The 18,858-nt window shown below is 47.3% G+C and overlaps 2 protein-coding genes across 2 annotated transcripts; both read right to left on the bottom strand.

The window, feature by feature from the left end:
* Positions 1-5,220: 5,220 nt before the first annotated feature.
* On the bottom strand, positions 5,221-6,119 carry LOC116895671 (ubiquitin-conjugating enzyme E2 variant 1-like). The gene has a single exon (XM_032896875.1). It carries the CDS (start codon positions 6,088-6,090, stop codon positions 5,485-5,487), a length of 606 nt encoding a protein of 201 aa, XP_032752766.1. The 5' UTR covers positions 6,091-6,119; the 3' UTR covers positions 5,221-5,484.
* A 7,732-nt stretch (positions 6,120-13,851) lies between these two features.
* Cartpt (CART prepropeptide) lies at positions 13,852-16,107 on the bottom strand (the record flags this gene model as incomplete). The annotated part of the gene is made up of 3 exons (XM_032896873.1): positions 13,852-14,390; positions 15,185-15,307; positions 15,700-16,107. Coding segments are annotated over 3 exons (639 nt in total), but the record flags the coding sequence as incomplete, so codon positions are not given.
* Positions 16,108-18,858: the final 2,751 nt, after the last annotated feature.

The following is an 18,858-nucleotide window of genomic DNA, read 5'->3' as shown; positions in this document are numbered from 1 at the left end:
TACTTAGAAAGACCCTGCCTCAGGAGGAGGAGGGGGGGAGGAGGGGGGAGGAGGAGGAGGGGGGGGAGGGAGAAGAGAGAGGGGGGAGGGGAGGGGGAAGGAGGAAGAGGAGGAAGAGGAGGAGGAAGAGGAAGGGGAGGAGGAAGGAGGAGGAAGAGGAAGAGGAGGAGGAGGAGGAGAAGGAGGAGGAGGAGGAGGAGGAGGAGGAGGAGGAAGAGGAGGAGAGGAGAAGAAGAGGAGGAAGAGGAAGGAAGAAGAAGAAGAAGAAGAAGAAGAAGAAGAAGAAGAAGAAGAAGAAGAAGAAGAAGAAGAAGAAGAAGAAGAAGAAGAAGAAGAAAGCAGACAGGCTAAACAGTAGTTACACTGGTAGCCCATTGGATACTGATATTCCAACAGAACTCTTTTCCTCCTTCCATTAATCCTATTACACCCACTTCTGCCTCCTCTATGAAGGAAGAGTTCAAAGGAATCCAAGGCAAAACACCACATCTGATTTCTTGATGAAACACAGTCTGTCTCCACAGAGCCTGCACTGGAAGCAGACTTATTTTTTCCATTTTCCTGAGGGACATCATTAGCATCATGATCATAATGAAAGGGGTAATAGAGTCGGGTAAATTATTAATGGTCTTAATCATCCAGAGAGCAGACAGTCCCACACGGAATTGTCCTTGGTGACAGCATAGACGTGTTCTAGGAAAACAGGCAGAGTAGGCAGAGGATCGAAGCTGTGTATATGTGCATGCGTGTATCTAGGTGCCCATCTGTGTACATGTATCTGTGTGCACATGTACATGTGCCTGTAGGTGTGCATGTTTTCTGCAGTCTGTGCACACAGGTCAGCCATTTTTACCCAAACTCTTACCTAGGTTTGTGTGCAAAGCCACTTTTGGATCAGACCTGGGAGCAGGATCCCTCTTGCAGCTAGAGTGAACTCTCACATTCTCCCTACTTAGGGCCTCATGGGAGTCAAGACTGGCTATGGGGGCCTGAAATGGGAACCAGGGAGTATTGTCACAGGAGAGGTGGGAGTCCAAGGGTAGAGTACAGAGCACACAAGGACATCAGTGCTGAGGTGTCTGTCCTGAAATGTGTCTCCATCACCTGCTCTCAGACATCAAGGCTTGGCAACAAATGTTAGGGACTGAGATAGACCAAAGGTGTGGATGAAAGAAGCAGTGTAGACAGATCCCAAGGACAAGGAGCCCAGGGCTTCAGAGAGTCTCTCTCTGCCCATGGGCTCATCTTCACTTTCCTCCAAGCAGAGCATTCTTGTTTCGTAAGATTGCTTTATAGCAGGTGAACTTCTCTACTGTATTCCTGGAGTCTGCTTTGGTACTGGCACTGGGTAGGTAACAAAGATTTGTGAAATATGGGAGGATGGGATAGACAAATGGGCATTTTAAATATTTATAAGACAAATATTTATTAGCATTTTAAAAAGAAAATCCCATCAGTTGTTGCTTAGAGTAGCAAAGAAGACCTGTTGGAAGGATGGTATGAGTGGGCACTCTTTTAACCCCAGCTCTCAGAGACTGGTAGATCTCTGTGAACTTGGGTCTAGCCTGGGCTACATAACAAGTTCCAAGTTCACCCAGGCTATGCAGTGATACCCAGACTTGAAAGAACCCATTAGAAAGCAGGAAGAGAGTTTCCAGTATATGCCCACAATATAGCAAATAAATGCTTATTATATGTAATTTTTTTCCCAAATTCCCTTTCCAGATGCCTCCTCCTACGGACCCTTAAGACCACACAGATTCTCCTCCATCTCTCTTTCCTTCTCTACCCCTTCTCCTCCCTCTGCTTATGAGGAGAAAAACAAAACAAAGAGAAAGAAAAAGGAAAGTCCAGCTGTTAAAATGATCATGAGACTTAAAGGCCAGTAAGTGCCATCCCCATACACCAGCCCGGGGCTCTTGGTTTTCCCTTTGGGTTTGTGTGGGAATAACTCCAGGCAGACCTGAGCCTGGTAAAGTATGAAGCGGGTGAAGCTGGTGCCGATGTCTCCCTGTGGGCATTCGTGCCGTGGCCTCTCTGCAGTGTCTTGTTTCCAGGCCTGTGGAGCTGGCCTTCGTTGCTTGTGCCTGAAATGCCCACAGTTGGAAAATGTAGGGAGTCTACGATTTGAAATACACTTTTTAAAAGATAGGAAACAATTATTTAGCGCAAGCTTAAAGTGTGTTAGGGTTGTCTGGGAGGGAAGGAGAAATACTTTTATCAGTATAGTTACTTTCTCAGCCTCCCTTACAGTTAGGCTAGTACTTGTGTCACGAGGTCCCAACTATTAAGACGGGTTTCTTCATAGCTTGCCCACACAATCATATCTGTATATGGTTTCTCCTCCTTGCATGCCAACCGTGGAGACTGCCTTAGAATATGGACTAGAAATACAAGAAATAGGACTAGATCTTTCTGTTGTTGTTAGCAGAAACACATTCAGGAAAAATCTGACCTCACTCTGATATTGGAGATTCGGACTGGTGCTATTTTTGCTAACAAACACCAAAAGTGGTACTTTAAAGCAAATATATTACTTTGGAGGTAGACACTAACCTCCAAAGTATTAGAAATAAGCAAGTTGCCTTCCAAGAACCTAGAGAGTAAAGCCTAAAAGTATATGAAGAAAGGACTACAGTTTGAATGTAGTTTTGGGTGCATGATGCAGGTACATTGTTTTGGGAGCTTGGTGCCCAGTGTGGCCCTAGTTAGCTTAAACAAGGTATACTGTCCTCAGAATGGAATTAATCCAAGACTTTTATGGAAAAGAGATTTTAAAAACTAGTGAAGGCCATGGAAGGAGGTCTAACTAGAGACTCTACCGTGTTCGCGGTTTAAAATGTAAGCTCTCCAAATTAACTACGAATACAGTACAATCCCAGGCAATGTCTGCTATGGTTGGATTTGATGCTGACTTGCCACCGATTAGAATCGCTTGAATTGGGACGCTCAGCTGAAGAACTGCCCCGACTGCTCTGATGGATGCGAGAAGGCCCATTCCAATTGCGAGGGTCACCTTTTAGTACCAGCTCAGATGAAACGAGGCTCAGCTGGCTTCCCTTTCGCCGCTGAGTTGATTTAACCTGGCTCCTTCTGCTTCTAATTCCTTCACTGATAGCAGAAACGTGGGACAGTGGACCTTACCAGGAAACTTGGTAAGGTAGAGCGGGTCTGAGCCCCTGGAAGCTTTGGGTACACCCCTGAGATGGTTGTTGGCTCCCTGCTCCCTGGAACAGATTCCTGGCCTGGAAGACGTGCCCCACTTCCCACATAAGGAAACCTGACCTGTGGTCATGTAGGCCCAGTGTTGTGTTTATAAAAGGATAAAGAGAGGGGGGATATGTTCTATGGAAGTCTGGGGGAAAGGGGTGCCTCCGAGGGTCCATGTTGAGCCATTCCCTTCCTCCTGAGGGACCAGCCACAGGATGGTATGAGGGGAGTTAAGAGGGTAGGACGGAGAAAGAGAAAGAAGTAGAGAAGTAGAAGAATGTTAGAGGTCGCCATGAGCGCATGGAGAGAAGCGGGGAGGGGAATGGATAGAGAGGGGACAAAGGGAAAAGAGCAAGAGAGCGAGAGCAAGAAGGTGAGGAGGGGACAAGCAGCCCCTTTAACAGTCTCAGGCACACTTGGCTGTTGCCAGGTAACTGTAGGGGTGCAGCTTGGACAGAATGCTAACACCCACAACAGATTTCTCCTTGCTAATGAAGTACCTAGAGGCCCTGAGTGTTGAGCCAACAAGCTCCCCTTCCTGGACGTTCCTCCCTGCAAACGGTTTTTAATCTCTGGTCCACCCTGAGAGGTTGGTTTGCACCCATTTTCCACGATGGACAACGAATAAACAGTTTGGAACAGAGGACCGCCACGGGAGAGCATGGAGAAGGCCTTCGCCTACAGAGCCGCAGTCTGAATCTCCCACAGAAGGCCTCACTGGGCCCCCGGACAACCACTGCTACCTTCACTGATGAGCTAAGCTGGAGGTCCCAGCTCCGGCCCTGGGCTAGACACTGTCCTCAGCCTTCAAGCCCTCAACAGACCCAGACTTGTTGCACCAGGTCCCCTGGCACGTCATTCCTGACTTCTCTGTGACTTCTCTGCGTGGTTCTCCAGCAGCGACTGGAGGCCCGGAAGTCAGGGAACCCCAATTTCAATCTCCCCTATCTTATACTGCATCTTCCCACCCCTGGAGCGGTGTCTCAGCGCTTCCCTAAAACCAAACACCCGACATGGGGTAAGCACTGTCAAGCTCCCCAGTGAAGTGGAACGTAGTCCCACACAGAACCAATGTTTCTAGGCTTTCTTGGTGGACTAAGGATCAGCAGCTGTCAAGCAACCTCCTAGGCTGGCTTGCTTGCTTGCTTGCTTGCTTTCCTTCTTTCTTTCTTTCTTTCTTTCTTTCTTTCTTTCTTTCTTTCTTTTTCTCAACACAACGAATTGCCTTTATTTCAGTATGCATCCACATTTCAACATTTAGTGGTCCATTTAGTGGGGAGCGTAGCAATGAGCCAGGAGCCAAGCCTACCGATCTGCAAACATCTGCGAAAGTGGTGACACAGAGCTCCTCTGGGTCCCTGCCGAGGGTCTGAGGAGCAACACTGAAACCCGAGTCTGCAGGGTCAGGGCTCCACACCAGACCCGATGGGTGGCCAGGGTGACTGAGAGCCCTGTTCAAACTTCTTCAATGTGTAAAAACAAAGAAGTTATGGGAAAAGGAAAAAGTGCACTGAGGACTCTCCACAAGGCCTTTCTCTAGGCATATATCCAAGGACCCTGAGCGCTGGCCCGTCTGAGTCGCCTGGTGACTGCTCTGTTCACCTCTAGACCTGAGCTCAAAGCTCAAGGGCTGATGGTGGTGGCAGGGCCGAGGACCCGGCACTCCCTTCCCAGGCTGGTGGCAGGTGAACGGGTGTGGTCCGGAGCTAAGTGAGGGAGGCCAGGCTCTTCCAATCTCATCTGGTGGCTTCTGGCCACAGCAAGTGTTGGGTGGTGACGGGCAACAAGAGACTCGAGGAGGGGAAAGCAGCACCCCTTGATAAAGGTGGGGAGACGGGAAGCCCTGAATTCCTCACCCGCGGCCAATTTCAGAGGGAAGGGAGGTTACAATCTAAGCTTTGGCCAAGGGTGGGAGTGGAGGAGTGGGGACCATGGCTTGGATGGGGCAATCACTTAAGACTTAAGAAAGCAGGGGTGCAGCCAAAGCGCCCCAAGCCCAGCGGTGCTCAGTCCCACGGCTGCTACCAGAGCCTCCCCATCTATTCTAAGGGCCACCACACAGCTATGGTGGAGGGCAGGGCAGGCAAAGGCAGACCCAGGCCGAGTGCCAGCAGCAGGTGATTGTGTGAGACGTGTCTGTTCACAGTTGCGTTAGCTGTGCCCACCACTCCCAAAGGAAACCGATTTCAACACACCTTCTTGATCCCAGAAGTTCAACCAGGCAGACAGCGGTTACACTCGACAGATGATGTTACACAGCACAACTTAGGTATTTCAAATGGACGAGAAGTTAGTGTCAGAGCAGTGTCTCAGGATGAAGTCTGAGTGGGGCTTCCTCTCCAGTACTGTGAGGTCTACAGATGGATCTAGAAAATTCACTACTGTGGAAAATGAAGACTTGGGTTGGATGGGGAAGGGAGGCCGGGGCCTTGGTGACCAATTGCTGTAACACTGTCCTTCTGGTGGCTGTGGCAGCTTCATGTTCTCTTTGGACATCATCAAGCGCCTCAGTTCCCGCAGGATGACTTTGATGCTGTGGGAATTCTGCCACTTTGCCAGCACTGCCATGACTCGTGGATCCACCACTCCATTGGAACTGCTCACGCCACTCATATTGACTCTTGTCACAAATCTCACAGATGGGGGTGCTTGTGGATACTTAGGCCCACACTCTATCTTAAGGCTGTATATTCGGTTTTCATAAATTGTTCGTGGAGGCCCAATTATCATGCCTGTCCATCTTGTGAGCATCATGTCCTCGTCGTCCTCCAGACCCCAGCTAACTGTGCGGTCGCCTACTCCTTTCTGGCCTTCTTCCAGCTCTTCCAACAGTCGGAAGTTTCGAGGGCCTTTTACTCCCGAGCCTGTGGTGGCTGCCATCTTGCGTTGCTATTGCTCGAAGCCCGGCCCCTCCTAGGCTTTCTAAACCGCATTGGGGCTGTTGAGAAACCCAGCCTGGTGGACTGAGAAGCTACAGGGGTTTGGGCCTTCTTAGTGAGAGACAGCCACTGTGGGACAGACTACTGAGGCACCCAGCCTCAAGGAAAAAGCAACTGTCGGGTTCTCAGCTACTTGGTTAGCAGGCAACTGTTGCTACTGTTAGAGCATAAGCCGACTTAATAAATACTCAATCACAACCCATTTGTTCTGTTCTCCTACAGAAGCCCGACTAACATGAATATACAAAAAAAGAACCCCTAGAGATGAGTAGGGAGAGAGTTAGTCCACCAGAGGAGACACTGGGGACTGTTCTAATGTTCTCACTTGGGCTTCCTTATTGCTGGTACCTGGACCCTGCTATTCCCTTATGGAGTAATGACATGGATGGACCAAATCTCAAACAGTCACTCCGAAGCCACGATAAAGCGAAAACCAAACAAACAAACACAAAACCAACTTAATAATGTTGCTTAAGAACTGACACACACACAAGGGCGCTGTGCAACCCACAGAATACTAAGCACTCCCACCCCTCAAATAAAACAGAGGCCTGCTACCTCTGCACAGGCACAGTTTTAGTTTCGCCATGGTCTGCTCTCATTAGAGAAGATATCCGCCAATGACAGTGGAGGGATGGCTCAGTGGTTAGAAGAACTAGCTGCTCTTGCAGGGGGCCCACGTTCCTTTTCCAGCACTCCCACTGGGTGGCTCACAACTGCCTGTAAATTCTGTCCCAGGAGATCCACCACCCTCTTCTGCCCTCCACAGGTATGGAATGGACACACAGATGTACAATTTTTTAAGTTGTCATTTGTTTTATTAATCCTTAGAAAAGAATGGAAGAAAGAGTTCCACTTAAGAGTGAGACAGTACATTGAAATAGGACTAAATGCGTTTAAAGAAAATAGACATTGGAGTATTGCACAACAGGGTTGACCATAAATAAGAGAAAACATGGCTGTCTAATGATCTTGGGTTTTTCTGGGCTTCTAATTATTAGAAGGATTTTAATAGATGTGCATGTAGTTCAGCATCTGTCTCTTTTGCTCATTTTGTTTTTAGTCTCAGCTTTCTCTGTTTTAGAAGACTCATGAGTACACATGTCTTCAGGGGCCTGACGCTGTGATCAACACTGTCACCAAGCAATGTGGGGATAAAGCGATTCATTTTATGTATATTTCCACCAGTGAGGGAAGTCAGAGCAGGAGCCTAAGGCGGGAACTGAAGCCGAGGCCATGGAGGAGACCTGCATACTGGTTTGCCCTCTGTGGCTTACCAGTGATGTAATCCTGTACATATCTGTCAAGTCTCTAATTTTAGTTATTTGCTATGTCAGTTTTTTACTGCAAGAACACAGAAAAAATTTATTACAAGAAAGAGAAAAAACTGGAAATAATGACAAAAATAGTATTTTTAAAAGATTCATTATATAAAAGATATATATACATGTATTCTTTGCCAGAATTGTATATGTGTATGTATGTGTACCGCTGAATGCAATACCTATAGAGACCAGAAGAGGGCATTAGATCCCCAGAAACTAGAGTTATAGCTGGATGTGGTCTTGTCTAAATAAAGTAAAACAAACTAAAATAAATAAATAAATAAATAAATAAATAAATAAATAAATAAATAAATAAATAAAGCCAAACTTTAAGAGAGCATGACAAAAAAGCAAAAGAATAATAGAAAAACGGTCAGGAGGTGAAGGTTCAGATTGGTTGTTTATTAACAAACCCAAGGTAGTTCTTTCCAGCTCAGTTTGCCTATGTTAGGAGATCTTTCACAAACATGTCCAGCACTGACCTAGTCAAGATAACTCCTCCTAGACATGCCCAGAGGCTCACCTGCTGACTCAGTCTAGATCCTGTCAAGTTGACCATCAAAATTAACGATCGTATCATCTAAGAGAGAATCGCATTCAAACACCAGTCAGAAAAAGGTAAAGGCTGAAAACTTAGCCGAGGACCGTCCCCCACATCACTGCCAGCCCTGCTTTCCCTTGCGATGTCCCTGACCTATCTATCATTCCACCTGACAGAGGGATGGGGTCAAATGACCAAGGCAAAGGGATAGTCATCATGAAGCTTTCCCATGAGGCATCGCTTTCTAAGTTCATGGTTGTACTGCTTCCTTTTCTGTTGTTGAGATAAAAACAAAACAAAAACCTGTGACTAAAATGACTTACATACATGGACTGACCCTGGACTCTGACCTCATAGGTAGCAATGAATATCCTAGTAAAATCACCAGTGGAAGGGGAAGCCCTGGGTCCTGCTAAGACTGAACCCCCAGTGAACTAGACTGTTGGGGGGAGGGCGGCAATGGGGGGAGGATTGGGAGGGGAACACCCATCAGGAAGGGGAGGGGGGAGGGGATGTTTGCCCAGAAACCGGGAAAGGGAAAAACACTAGAAATGTAAAAAAAAAAAACCCAAGTTAAAAAAAAAAAAAAAAAAAAAGACTTACAGAAGGAAGTGCTTGTTTTGACTTACATATCCAGGGAGCTGGATGAATCCATAATGACACCCACAGCACTGCAGGCGTGGCAACCAGAACAGGAAGCCGAGCGCTCACATTTTTCAACTGCGAGCGTGAAGCAGAGAGAGCAAATTGGAAATGTTGCCGGTCTTTAAACTCTCAAAGCCTGTCTGTAGTGACACATTTTATCCAACGAGGGCCACACCCCCTGGACCTCACCAAACAACACCATGAACCGGAGACCAAATATGTGAGCCTGGGGGGGGGGCATTTTCGCTCAAACCACTGCGTTGGCCCTCTTCCGGCTGCCCTCTTCCAGTTGCTCACCTCTGTTGTCTTTGGAATACCAAGCATCCCTCCTCGGACTGCAACAGCCTACCTTCCTCCCTTCTCCTAACCTCTTTCCTTGGTCACCTCTAACTCCTTCCCTTTCCACTTTGCGAGCACACTACACCATTTGCTCCCACTGTGTCCTCTGTAAAGGTTGTCGTGACATGGCTTTCAGGGGTTTTATGGTGTTCTGTCCATTCTCACCGCCGGGTGAGAAACTTCGGGAGGATGGGGACTGTCATCGTTCCCCATGATGTTTTCAATGCCTTATTCATTCAAAACAGAGAAGTGGCTGGAGTGAGGAAATGAGCTATACACCAAGTAGCTCTGAGGTGGAAGCTTCTGGATGGGCCGTGTGATGCAGGCTCCCGTGTCATCTTGCTGAGACAAGACCCATGGGAGGACGCCTGGTGTTTGGAGAGAGTCTAAATAGGACTCGATGGACGGTGGCGCATACTTGCATCGCTACTCTTGCAATATTTCATTGGTCTCGAGTTTTCCTGGGTGGTCCTGGTAGCTGCTGACTTGTGCCCAATTCGGCAGAGGCCTGGCTGTTTCTGCTGGATCCTGCTACTGCGGTATTTGATCCGTATTTGCTATCCTGACACTACTGGTCTGGACTGCTGGTATCCTGACAGACGGAGATTAGAATCACCCCCAATGGACTACTTCTAGACAGGTCCACTTCTTCTTGTCCTATTTACTATCTTTCTTCCCTACCTTTGGATGGTGAGCCAGAAGGAAGCATTTGAGAACCCTTATTAAAAGTAAGTTTTTAAAAAAAAAATCTAAGCCTACGTAGCATAGTATTCCAGAGGCTGTAGAAAGCTTAGCAAAACTATCCAAAAGGCTCATTATTACAGTTTTAGCTGGGTGTTGTGTACATGCTTGCAATCTTAGCATTCAGGAAGCTGGTACAGAGGATCCTGAGTTCAAGGTCAGCCTTGGCTATGCCACCAGACTGTCTCTAAGTAAACAGACTACAGAGTCCTAAGCTCCCTTCCTAACTACAGCCCCCACACTCAGATTCCAATGTGTCCTATCAAGACTGGAAAGGGGCAGAGGTCCATGGGTTTGCAATGCGCCCCACACAGCCCTCCAGATTCTGGCACAGCATAAAGCACGCAATGGCTGTAGTTACTGTAGGAATGTAAAGTACTTACAGAAAGGGAGAGCTCTCCAGTAACTTTTTTTTTTTTTTTTTCTTTTTTTTTTTTTTTTTTTCCGAGCTGGGGACTGAACCCAGGGCCTTGCGCTTGCTAGGCAAGCGCTCTACCACTGAGCTAAATCCCCAACCCCTCCAGTAACTTTGATACATTGGCTGCTGTGAAGCCCACAGCTCTGGGTGTGTCACCCCTGTGCCTTAGACCCCTTCTAATGCAGCTCTCTCAACAGCCAGACCTACCAGCCGGTCTCACTTGCAGGTGACTCCCTTGCTCATTAAAACCTTCTTAATCTTCAGTCCTTTTTTCCTTATATCACGGAGACCTTCAATAATTAAGTGTCGTGAAATATTCTATTTGAAGGGGAGCTAGAAAGGTAAAGTTACCTTTAACAAGTAATTTAAAAATTAATGTTTTTTCAATCATCAGTGTAGAATGTCATTCACATCATAAACTTGAAAGCTGGGCCCCCAGATGAAATGTTTTGGCAAAAGCCATTCCACACTCATCCGAGGTCCCCATCATTAACTGCTCCTAACACTTCTTGACTGTTCTGCGTTTCTTTCTGTTGCTGTCTGACCAAAAGCAACTGGAGGAGGAAAGGGTTTTATTTCAACTTACACTTCCTTCACCATTGCACTGGGACAGCAGGCTGTGCCGCACCCCCCATCAATCAAAAAATGCCCCCAGGTTAATCTAATGGAGGCCACGCCCCAACCCAAGCTCCTTGTTCCTATATGCCATATTGAAAACCAAGATTACCCACCATGTTCTTACTAGACAAGAAGGAAGGAAGAGGCCACGGAGCTGGAAGTCCTCACTGGGGGACTGGGTTGAAGCGTTTGAGGCTGTGTGTTCCTTTGCTTAGGTGTGAAATTCCTCCAGGTTCTCTTGCAGTTCTAAGTGTCATTGTCCCCAAGAGTTCAGCCTGAGCACTAACCAAGTGACTAAAGCTATGTCCTCACCAGATTCAGTTAGGGTTGACATGAGTAGATACACTTACGGGTGTGGAGAAGTTAAAGTTTTAGTGGAAGTTGGTTCTGGGACAGTAGCAGACTGTGATACTCTTACACAGTCATTTGTAGTGCCTTAGGGTTAAAGTATACTGAGTTATAACCACCAATCGGCCGTCTCTGGGGTAATCGAATGGGAATGCGGTGTCCTCCAAAATACACATCGACCCCTCCCCAACTAAGCTACTTTCTATTAAGCAAAGTTCTTCTGGGGAAATCAGTAACTGTTGGTACCCAGGGTGACATTAAAGGAAGAGATAAAGAGCAATCAAAGAGATCAAAGCAAAAAAAAAAACCAAAACAAAACAAAAAAACAACTCAATTTGGAATTGTATAATCAGATTCTATAATCTCTCTTGGCTTCTGTTTTGTACTCTGAAAATTGGCAACTGTATCTACTTCCAAGATTAATTAGATTAGGCATGCTGATCAAAACAATAAGAACACGGCAGATGGCCATTGTACATGAGGATGCTTCCTACCTGCGCTCTCCGTCCCCTCAAGAATCTGCAAAGTTTTCCTTTTGATTCTGCTATTCTGCCTACCCACTTGAGTTTGGATTTCAAAGCTCTTAGCAACTGCTCCTCTCATAATGCTGCTGCTTAAACGTCTTAAACGTTGTCGCTTTTACAGGCAGTGGTGATGCATGCAGGTGATCTCAGCCTGCAGGAGGTGGGGGGCAGGAACACCCGGAATTCAAGGACTGCTTCAAGCTACTTAGGGAGATGAGGGCCAGCCTGGGCTATAGGAGACTGTGTGTGGTAGTTGTGGTAGTGGTGTGTGTGTGTGTGTGTGTGTGTGTGTGTGTGTGTGTGTTACTTAGTCTTAGGGGAGCACAGAGGCCTGTTTAAAAGTTAAGAAATGGGGGTTGGGGATTTAGCTCAGTGGTAGAGCGCTTGCCTAGGAAGTGCAAGGCCCTGGGTTCGGTCCCCAGCTCCAGAAAAAAAAAAGAACCAAAAAAAAAAAAAAAGTTAAGAAATGTAACATTTAGCTTTCTTTTTTATTTCTTGAGTTGAAATTGCCCCCACCAGTCTTTCCTTGTTTAACTAAAAACTAATATCTAAGCAAATTTGCTTCTCCTTGGATAGTTCCTCCACAGGCATATTGGCTGGGAAAGTGAATTTGTCTCACACTCCCCAAGCATCTGATGCTCTAACTCCCTTTCTCAGAATGAGCAACCTCCAAAGGGAGCCTATTTTCCAACAAAGGGGCTGCGGGGAACTGGAACCTCAGTCTTTTGGTAGCGTGTTTGCACTTGCCTAGCATACACAGAGCCCTGCGTGTGCTCCCCAGACCCATATGAGCTATGATGGCACATGGCAAGGCAGGCAGAGATGGGAAATTCAGAAACTGAAGGTCATCCCCAGCTACACAACTGTCTTGAGACCAGATAGAGTTACAGGATGCTCCATCTCAAAAAGAATCGCCCAAACGAAGTTCAGATTCTTCATCTTGTTTTAAGTGAGCCTAAGGTTTGAAAGAATATGCTTATCGGCCTGCGATGCTGAATTTCCCTTCAGAAGCCACACCCATAAAGACACCCAAGCTGCCAGGCCATGACTGTGAAAGACTAAATATTATACGTACAGTCAAACTGTCTTGGGCTATTTTTAAGAAAAGTAGTGTCTTGTTTTCTGTTTGCCTTCTGCACTATGTAGAAGCTACTATTCAGTGTGGAGCCCTTGGTAGGCCTCCAGCTTTGACCAGCTTAAAGCTAAGGCTGTTACACAACAGATTTCCTCATTTTGCTGTTGCCTGCCTACACAAAGTCCCCACCGATGTACTTGCTGGATGTATTGATTGATGGTCTTCTTTGTTCTGTGGCTGTAAATGTTTAAATGACTTCTTTCCTTTGAGAGAATGTCATCGAGGGTAACTTGGATACATGTACCCAGAAGTTAGTCACTTGGATTTGGCTCAGAACAAACCATTTGTTGGCTTTAAAACAGGGTCCTCGTACATAGCTAGGACTTACTGATTTCTGCGCGTGCGCGCACGCACACACACACACACACACACACACACACACACACACACACACGCTTTCAAATATAGGTTCCCTAGACATGTGACATCTGTCTTTCTGAACCTGACTTATTTTACATAGCATAATGATTCCCAACTCCAGACATTTTTCTGAAGGTGTCACTTCACTGATCTTTATGGCTGCACACAATTCCACCAAGTGTCCGTAACACATGCTCTTCATTCATTTCTTTTGTTGTTGCCCGTCTTCTAGGGTGATTCCACTTCCTGGCTCTTGGGGATAGTGCAGCAGCAAACACATGTGTGCAGGCGTCCCTGATGAGGCTCACGGATGAAACTAAGGAGTCTGCCTAAAGGTTTGAATGAGAGTGTTTGTCATCGCTACCCTCCCCTCCTCTCTCTCTCTCTCTCTCTCTCTCTCTCTCTCTCTCTCTCACTCACACACACACACACACACACACACACACACACACACAGAGAGAGAGAGAGAGAGAGAGAGAGAGAGAGAGAGAGAGAGAGAGACTACTACCACCACACCTCTGTAGTCAGAACACACGGTATACTGATGCTGGTATAGCACACTCCTAATTAATGATCAAAACTCCTTGGAGCTGAGGTGCTGCTCTCCCAATAGACAGCTATTTTTAAAGTATTTCTCTTTGAAAACAACAGCATGATTAATCCCTTTATTCCTAGTTAAATTACTCAGGTAGAAAAAGCCATGCACTGTGAGCAATTATCAAAAATGCTTTATTGGGTGTAATTTGCACACGCTTCCATTTGTGTTGCTTTGGGGTGATTTGTTTTCCGGGTTGTGATGTCATCTGCCAAAATTAACTAGGTCTAATTTTCATTGTGACTCGCCACATACAAAAATACAGTTTTAAAGCGAAAGTCCCTCTTCTTCCCAGAAAGGTTCACAAGAATGTGTCAGATGGATAAAACGAGAGAAGAATACTTTGCACACATACCAACACCATTCAAGGTATTGTCCTTCACACAATAACGTCAAATCTTTTATTTTGAAGCAGCAGGGAAAGAGCCCATCCACTCTCTGGGGGGAACGCAAACTTTATTGTTGTTAAAGCGGCTCCAGGGACAAAAGAGCGCTCCTTTAGGGGAAAGAGGAAATATGGGAACCGAAGGAGGCTGTCACCCCTTCACAAGCACTTCAAGAGGAAAGAATTGCAGGAAGTTCCTCGGGGACAGTCACACAGCTTCCCGATCCTGGCCCCTTTCCGCACTGCGCACTGCTCTCCAGCGTCACACTGTCAACAACACAAGGATGGTTACTCGGGTCCCAAAGGAGCATCCTCATGGGAGAGAGGACCAGACCACTACCCTCGGCTCCGGTCAAAGCGTCAGATCCGAAGCCCAGGGAGCCTCAGGCTTAGAATTTCAGAAAGAGGATATTTAAAGGAAGAAATTTAAAGGATTGCCCCCCTTCTACGTTCTTCTGCCTTTGGGGAGGGACCACATCTTCGGCTTCCTTTCCTTGTTATCTAAAGAGGGGGGAAATCACCCAGATCCTTGCATCTAAGAAATATACAATGTATTTTCTCATAACCCTTGTTTTCTACTTTCCCACTTCCTTGCCCAAAGAAGAAAAACAGAAGTGATGTGTGTGTGTGTGTGTGTGTGTGTGTGTGTGTGTGTGTGTGTGTGTGTATGCGCGCGCTCACACGCGTGCGTCCTGGAAACTTTTTAACCACAGAATTTAGGAAACAAAACAACAGCAAAATGATACAAATAAAGAAAAAGAGAAAAATCTCGTCGTGCTCTAGGAGGAATTAGAACTGAATAGATTCAAGGGCTCGCCCATCTGACATGTTTCAGGAAGTACTCCCACTCAGATCACAAGACTGTTTTCTGGCCCTACGTAGCCTGTTCTCTCTTGTTCTTAGAGACCAAGGAGCAAGGGGCGAGGGCAGTAGCAAAGGGGACATTCCAGATATAATGAGTCACCTAGCTGTTCAGCCACCTGCTAGAGTAAAGACCCTGTGTAGGATTCTAGGCAATCTTTTCTCCTGCCAAAGTAAGGGAAGAGGACCCAGAGCCTTACCATGGGGACTTGGCCGTACTTCTTCTCATAGATCGGAATGCGTTTACTCTTGAGCTTCTTCAGGACTTCCTGCAGCGCTTCAATCTGCAACACAGCGCCGGGAGCCCGAAGTTGCCGCCTTGGCTGCGAGCCCAGCGCAGGTGCTCACTTTCAGCCCAGTTATAAGGAGCCCGGGACATACAACCGCGGGGTAGCGGGACTCGGGGGACAAAGGGGAGTAGATACTGGTGGAGAGGAAGTCTGGCAGGCAAAGTCCCTAGTCCTGACCTCATCTTCTAGAGCCTTCAAGGCGCACAGTGCCCAGACTGGCCACAACTAGGGATTCGCTCGACAGGCAGCCCGCAGCCCATGAACTCAAATATCTTTGTCTGGGAGAGGGTACCCAGACTATTTTTTTTTTTTAAATCCAGTCAGGGTCTCTGCCTTCTGGGATGGGACTGGGGTGGAGAGGGACGCACGCAAAGCAAGGGTCCCGTGGCAGCCCAGGGCAAACCCGAGGCGAGGGAAATACTGACCAGCTCCTTCTCATGGGACGCATCATCCACGGCAGAGTAGATGTCCAGGGCTCGGGGCTGCAGCTCGGCATCCTCCTGGGCACCGGCACCCAGCAAAGGTAGCAGCAGCAGTAGGGCGGCGCCCAGGACGGGTAGCAGCCGCAGGCGGAGCTCTCCATGGTGCTGGACTTCCTGCTGCTCGGCACTGCGCTCTCCTCTTCTTATAGCCGGTTGAAATCGGGTGCCGGGAAAAGGGAGGGGGAGAAGAAGGACGGGGGTGTGGAGAAGAGCCCGGGTCAGCCGTCTGTAGGCAGCGCTCCGCTGCCGTTTGACGTCAATGCCCGCCGGGCTCCGGGAGCCCGGGAACGAGGCTCCGCGCACAGATGGGCTGGAGCACAGAGAACAAGACCCCCTGCCCCCAAAACGTTGTCAGCCCCGCAGCCAGGGACGCTTCCCTAGGGGCCAGAGCTGAAACTGAGGGGCAAAAGGTGAGGGATATGGAGCGGGAGGGCCCATGAAATGGAAAATGCCTTCGGGGCAATGAACAAGCAGAAGAGTTGCTTCCCCTAGCTTAACGGTGGTAGATGCACCAGAGTTCTGCTCATAGTCTCTCCTTTGCCTCTCTCATCCTCAAGCCCCGGATGTGGCAGCAAGAAGGATAAGTTGACTCTAGCAGGCTCACTTGCTGAGCACGATTCTAGGTAAGCTAGGGAGCGAGGGAGACAATCAGCATACTAGACAAAGGGAAATCACGTTCTCTGCACCGAGGGCTCTGTAGAGGCTGTGTGGTATTAATAACCGGAAGAGGAAAGTAGTCCAACCGAATGGGAGCCAAAGAACCAGACGTGGTTCTAATCATTCCAAAGAACCAGTCCTGGTCTAATCATTTCCAAAGTCTGTACCTTAGAGCGAAGTTAACCTTTCTGAGGGGCTGATAGGTGGCTCAATGATTAAGAGCACATACTGTTTTTACAAAAACCCAAGCTTGAGTTCTTAACGCAGCAGGTTCCTGCACTCGTATGCACACAGATGCACATATTTGGATAACTAAAACTAAAGTAATAGCATGGTTTTAAAGAACCTCTCTGAATGCCCTACCTTTGTCTTGTAAAACTGAAGTTGAAAGATTGTATACCAGAAGGCAGAATGACAGCTCTCGTGCATGAAGTTCTTTACCCGTGCCATAATAAATGCTAAGCCTCCTGGTCCCTTCCCCTAGAACTGCGAAGCCATCCAAAGACTGTGTGTGCCCTGTCTCAACTTGAATTCAGGGCAAACTTAACTCACCCTTCCCACTGTCTCTGGTACCCCCCGGAATTCCAGAAAACAAAGGTGTGAAAAATGCAGCTCCCTGCTTCTGGAAAGATCTCAAGAGATCAGAAGCCAAGGTGAGCCAAGTCTTCTGGTTTGGGAAAGCACACGCTAGTGGTGTTATAAACTTAAGGACTTTATACCCTGTGGAGGTGGTGCTTTCACACGTGGACCCAGAATGGATTCCACCTGCTTATGAACTGGCTTCTTTCATCACACCCTCTTCCCCTCAACAGATCCTGAATAAATCCATTCAGTCCCTTCGCCACACCCCAATCCTGGACAATGGTGAAGGATGCTGTCTGGTGCTTCATCCCCACCCTCTTCTCTTGCCTTTCTGTAGTCCACAGTCCACCACCGGCCATAGTACCATATCCTAAAAAAGACACTACTGGCTTCTGCATTATCTGCATCTAGCCCCTGGCCACGAGTTCTGCCAGTCCACTCTGGTTGACCTTCTTGGTCCTCCGATAAGTCAGTCTTTTCCTGCTTTGCCTGGAAATGTCTTCCTATGTCTTTAAGTGTCTTGCTGTTTCTTGTGACATAAGTCTCAACTTGTCAATTTCCCATGGCTACTCGGTCTGAGTCATACTTCAGTTTCTTCTCCTACAGCCTTACTGATTAACACATGACGTGGATTATTGAAATAGTTAATACGGAATATGTGTATCCGTTTTCCTCCATTATTCAGGTCTTTAATGGTCACTCAAAGGTGTATTTGGGTGAAATTCAAAAAAGTAGGCTCTCTTTTGATAAATAGCACACACATAATATTTCTCTCTAGGGTTGAGCCCAACCTGAAACTATGTCTCTAACACCTCCCCTGTGGGGCTTTGAATATGCCTGGCTCTGGGAGTGGCACTATTGGGAGGTATGGCCTTGTTAGAGTAGATGTGTCCCTGTGGGCCTGGGCTTTAAGAGCCCTGTCCTAGCTGCCTGGAAGTCGGTCTTCTCTTAGCAGCCTTCAGATGAAGATGTAGAACTCTTGGCTTCTCCTGTACCATGTATGCTCCCGCCTTGATGATAATGGACTAACCCTGAACCTGTAAGCTGGCCCCAATTAAATGTTGTCCTTATGAGTTGCCTTGGTCATGGTGTCTGTTCACAGTAATAAGACCCTAACTAAGGTATCCCCAAGGTCTGCTTTTCACGGATGCCTTTTACTCTGCATGAAATTTCAACAAAAGCTCATGTAACTGTTTAAACCTTACGCAGATTCAATGGCACTTACTGCACAAAGTCTCCAGTGATCTCAAGAGCGATCTACATTTCAGAAGAGAAATAACCCCAAGCAACTGTGTAGCCCATCCTCCACGGGGATGTGAACACTCCCAGTGCAAGGCTATCTCTCCAATTGTGTCCCTAAGTACAAGCAATAGCTTCCATTTGCGCCATTTATATTAGGAGAGCAACTCAAAAATTCAAGTCCTGATGATTCTCAGTTGGTGTCCTCATCCTCACGTAAGAAAAAGCACCACATGTAGTTGAACCGTCAGGAAAAGGAGTCTTGAATCACCCTGCAAAGCAAGTCGGGCACATCTGGGTCATTTCCACGCCAAGGTGTCTTCTACTTCTTGATCAGAATGACCCTGTAGGGCAGTGGTAATCAGCCTCCATCAGGCTGTGACCGTTTAATACAGTTTCTTATGTTGAGGTGACCTCCAACCACAAAGTTATTCTGTTGCTACTTCATAACTGTAGTTATGTTAGTTGTGAATTGTGATGTAAATATCTACTTTCCGATGGTCTCAGGTGACTCCTGTGAAAGAATCATTCGATCCCCAGGGGGTCATAATCTACTGGTTGAAAACTTCCATTCTAGAGTATCTTGAAGAAGCCTTGTGCAGTAAAGCTTGGGCAATGTCCCTC

The sequence above is a fragment of the Rattus rattus genome, chromosome 3 (assembly GCF_011064425.1).
Source record: "Rattus rattus isolate New Zealand chromosome 3, Rrattus_CSIRO_v1, whole genome shotgun sequence".
Taxonomy (NCBI): domain Eukaryota; kingdom Metazoa; phylum Chordata; class Mammalia; order Rodentia; family Muridae; genus Rattus; species Rattus rattus.
Note: the sequence above shows the minus strand (reverse complement) of the source record. Positions and strands in the feature narration are given on the sequence as shown.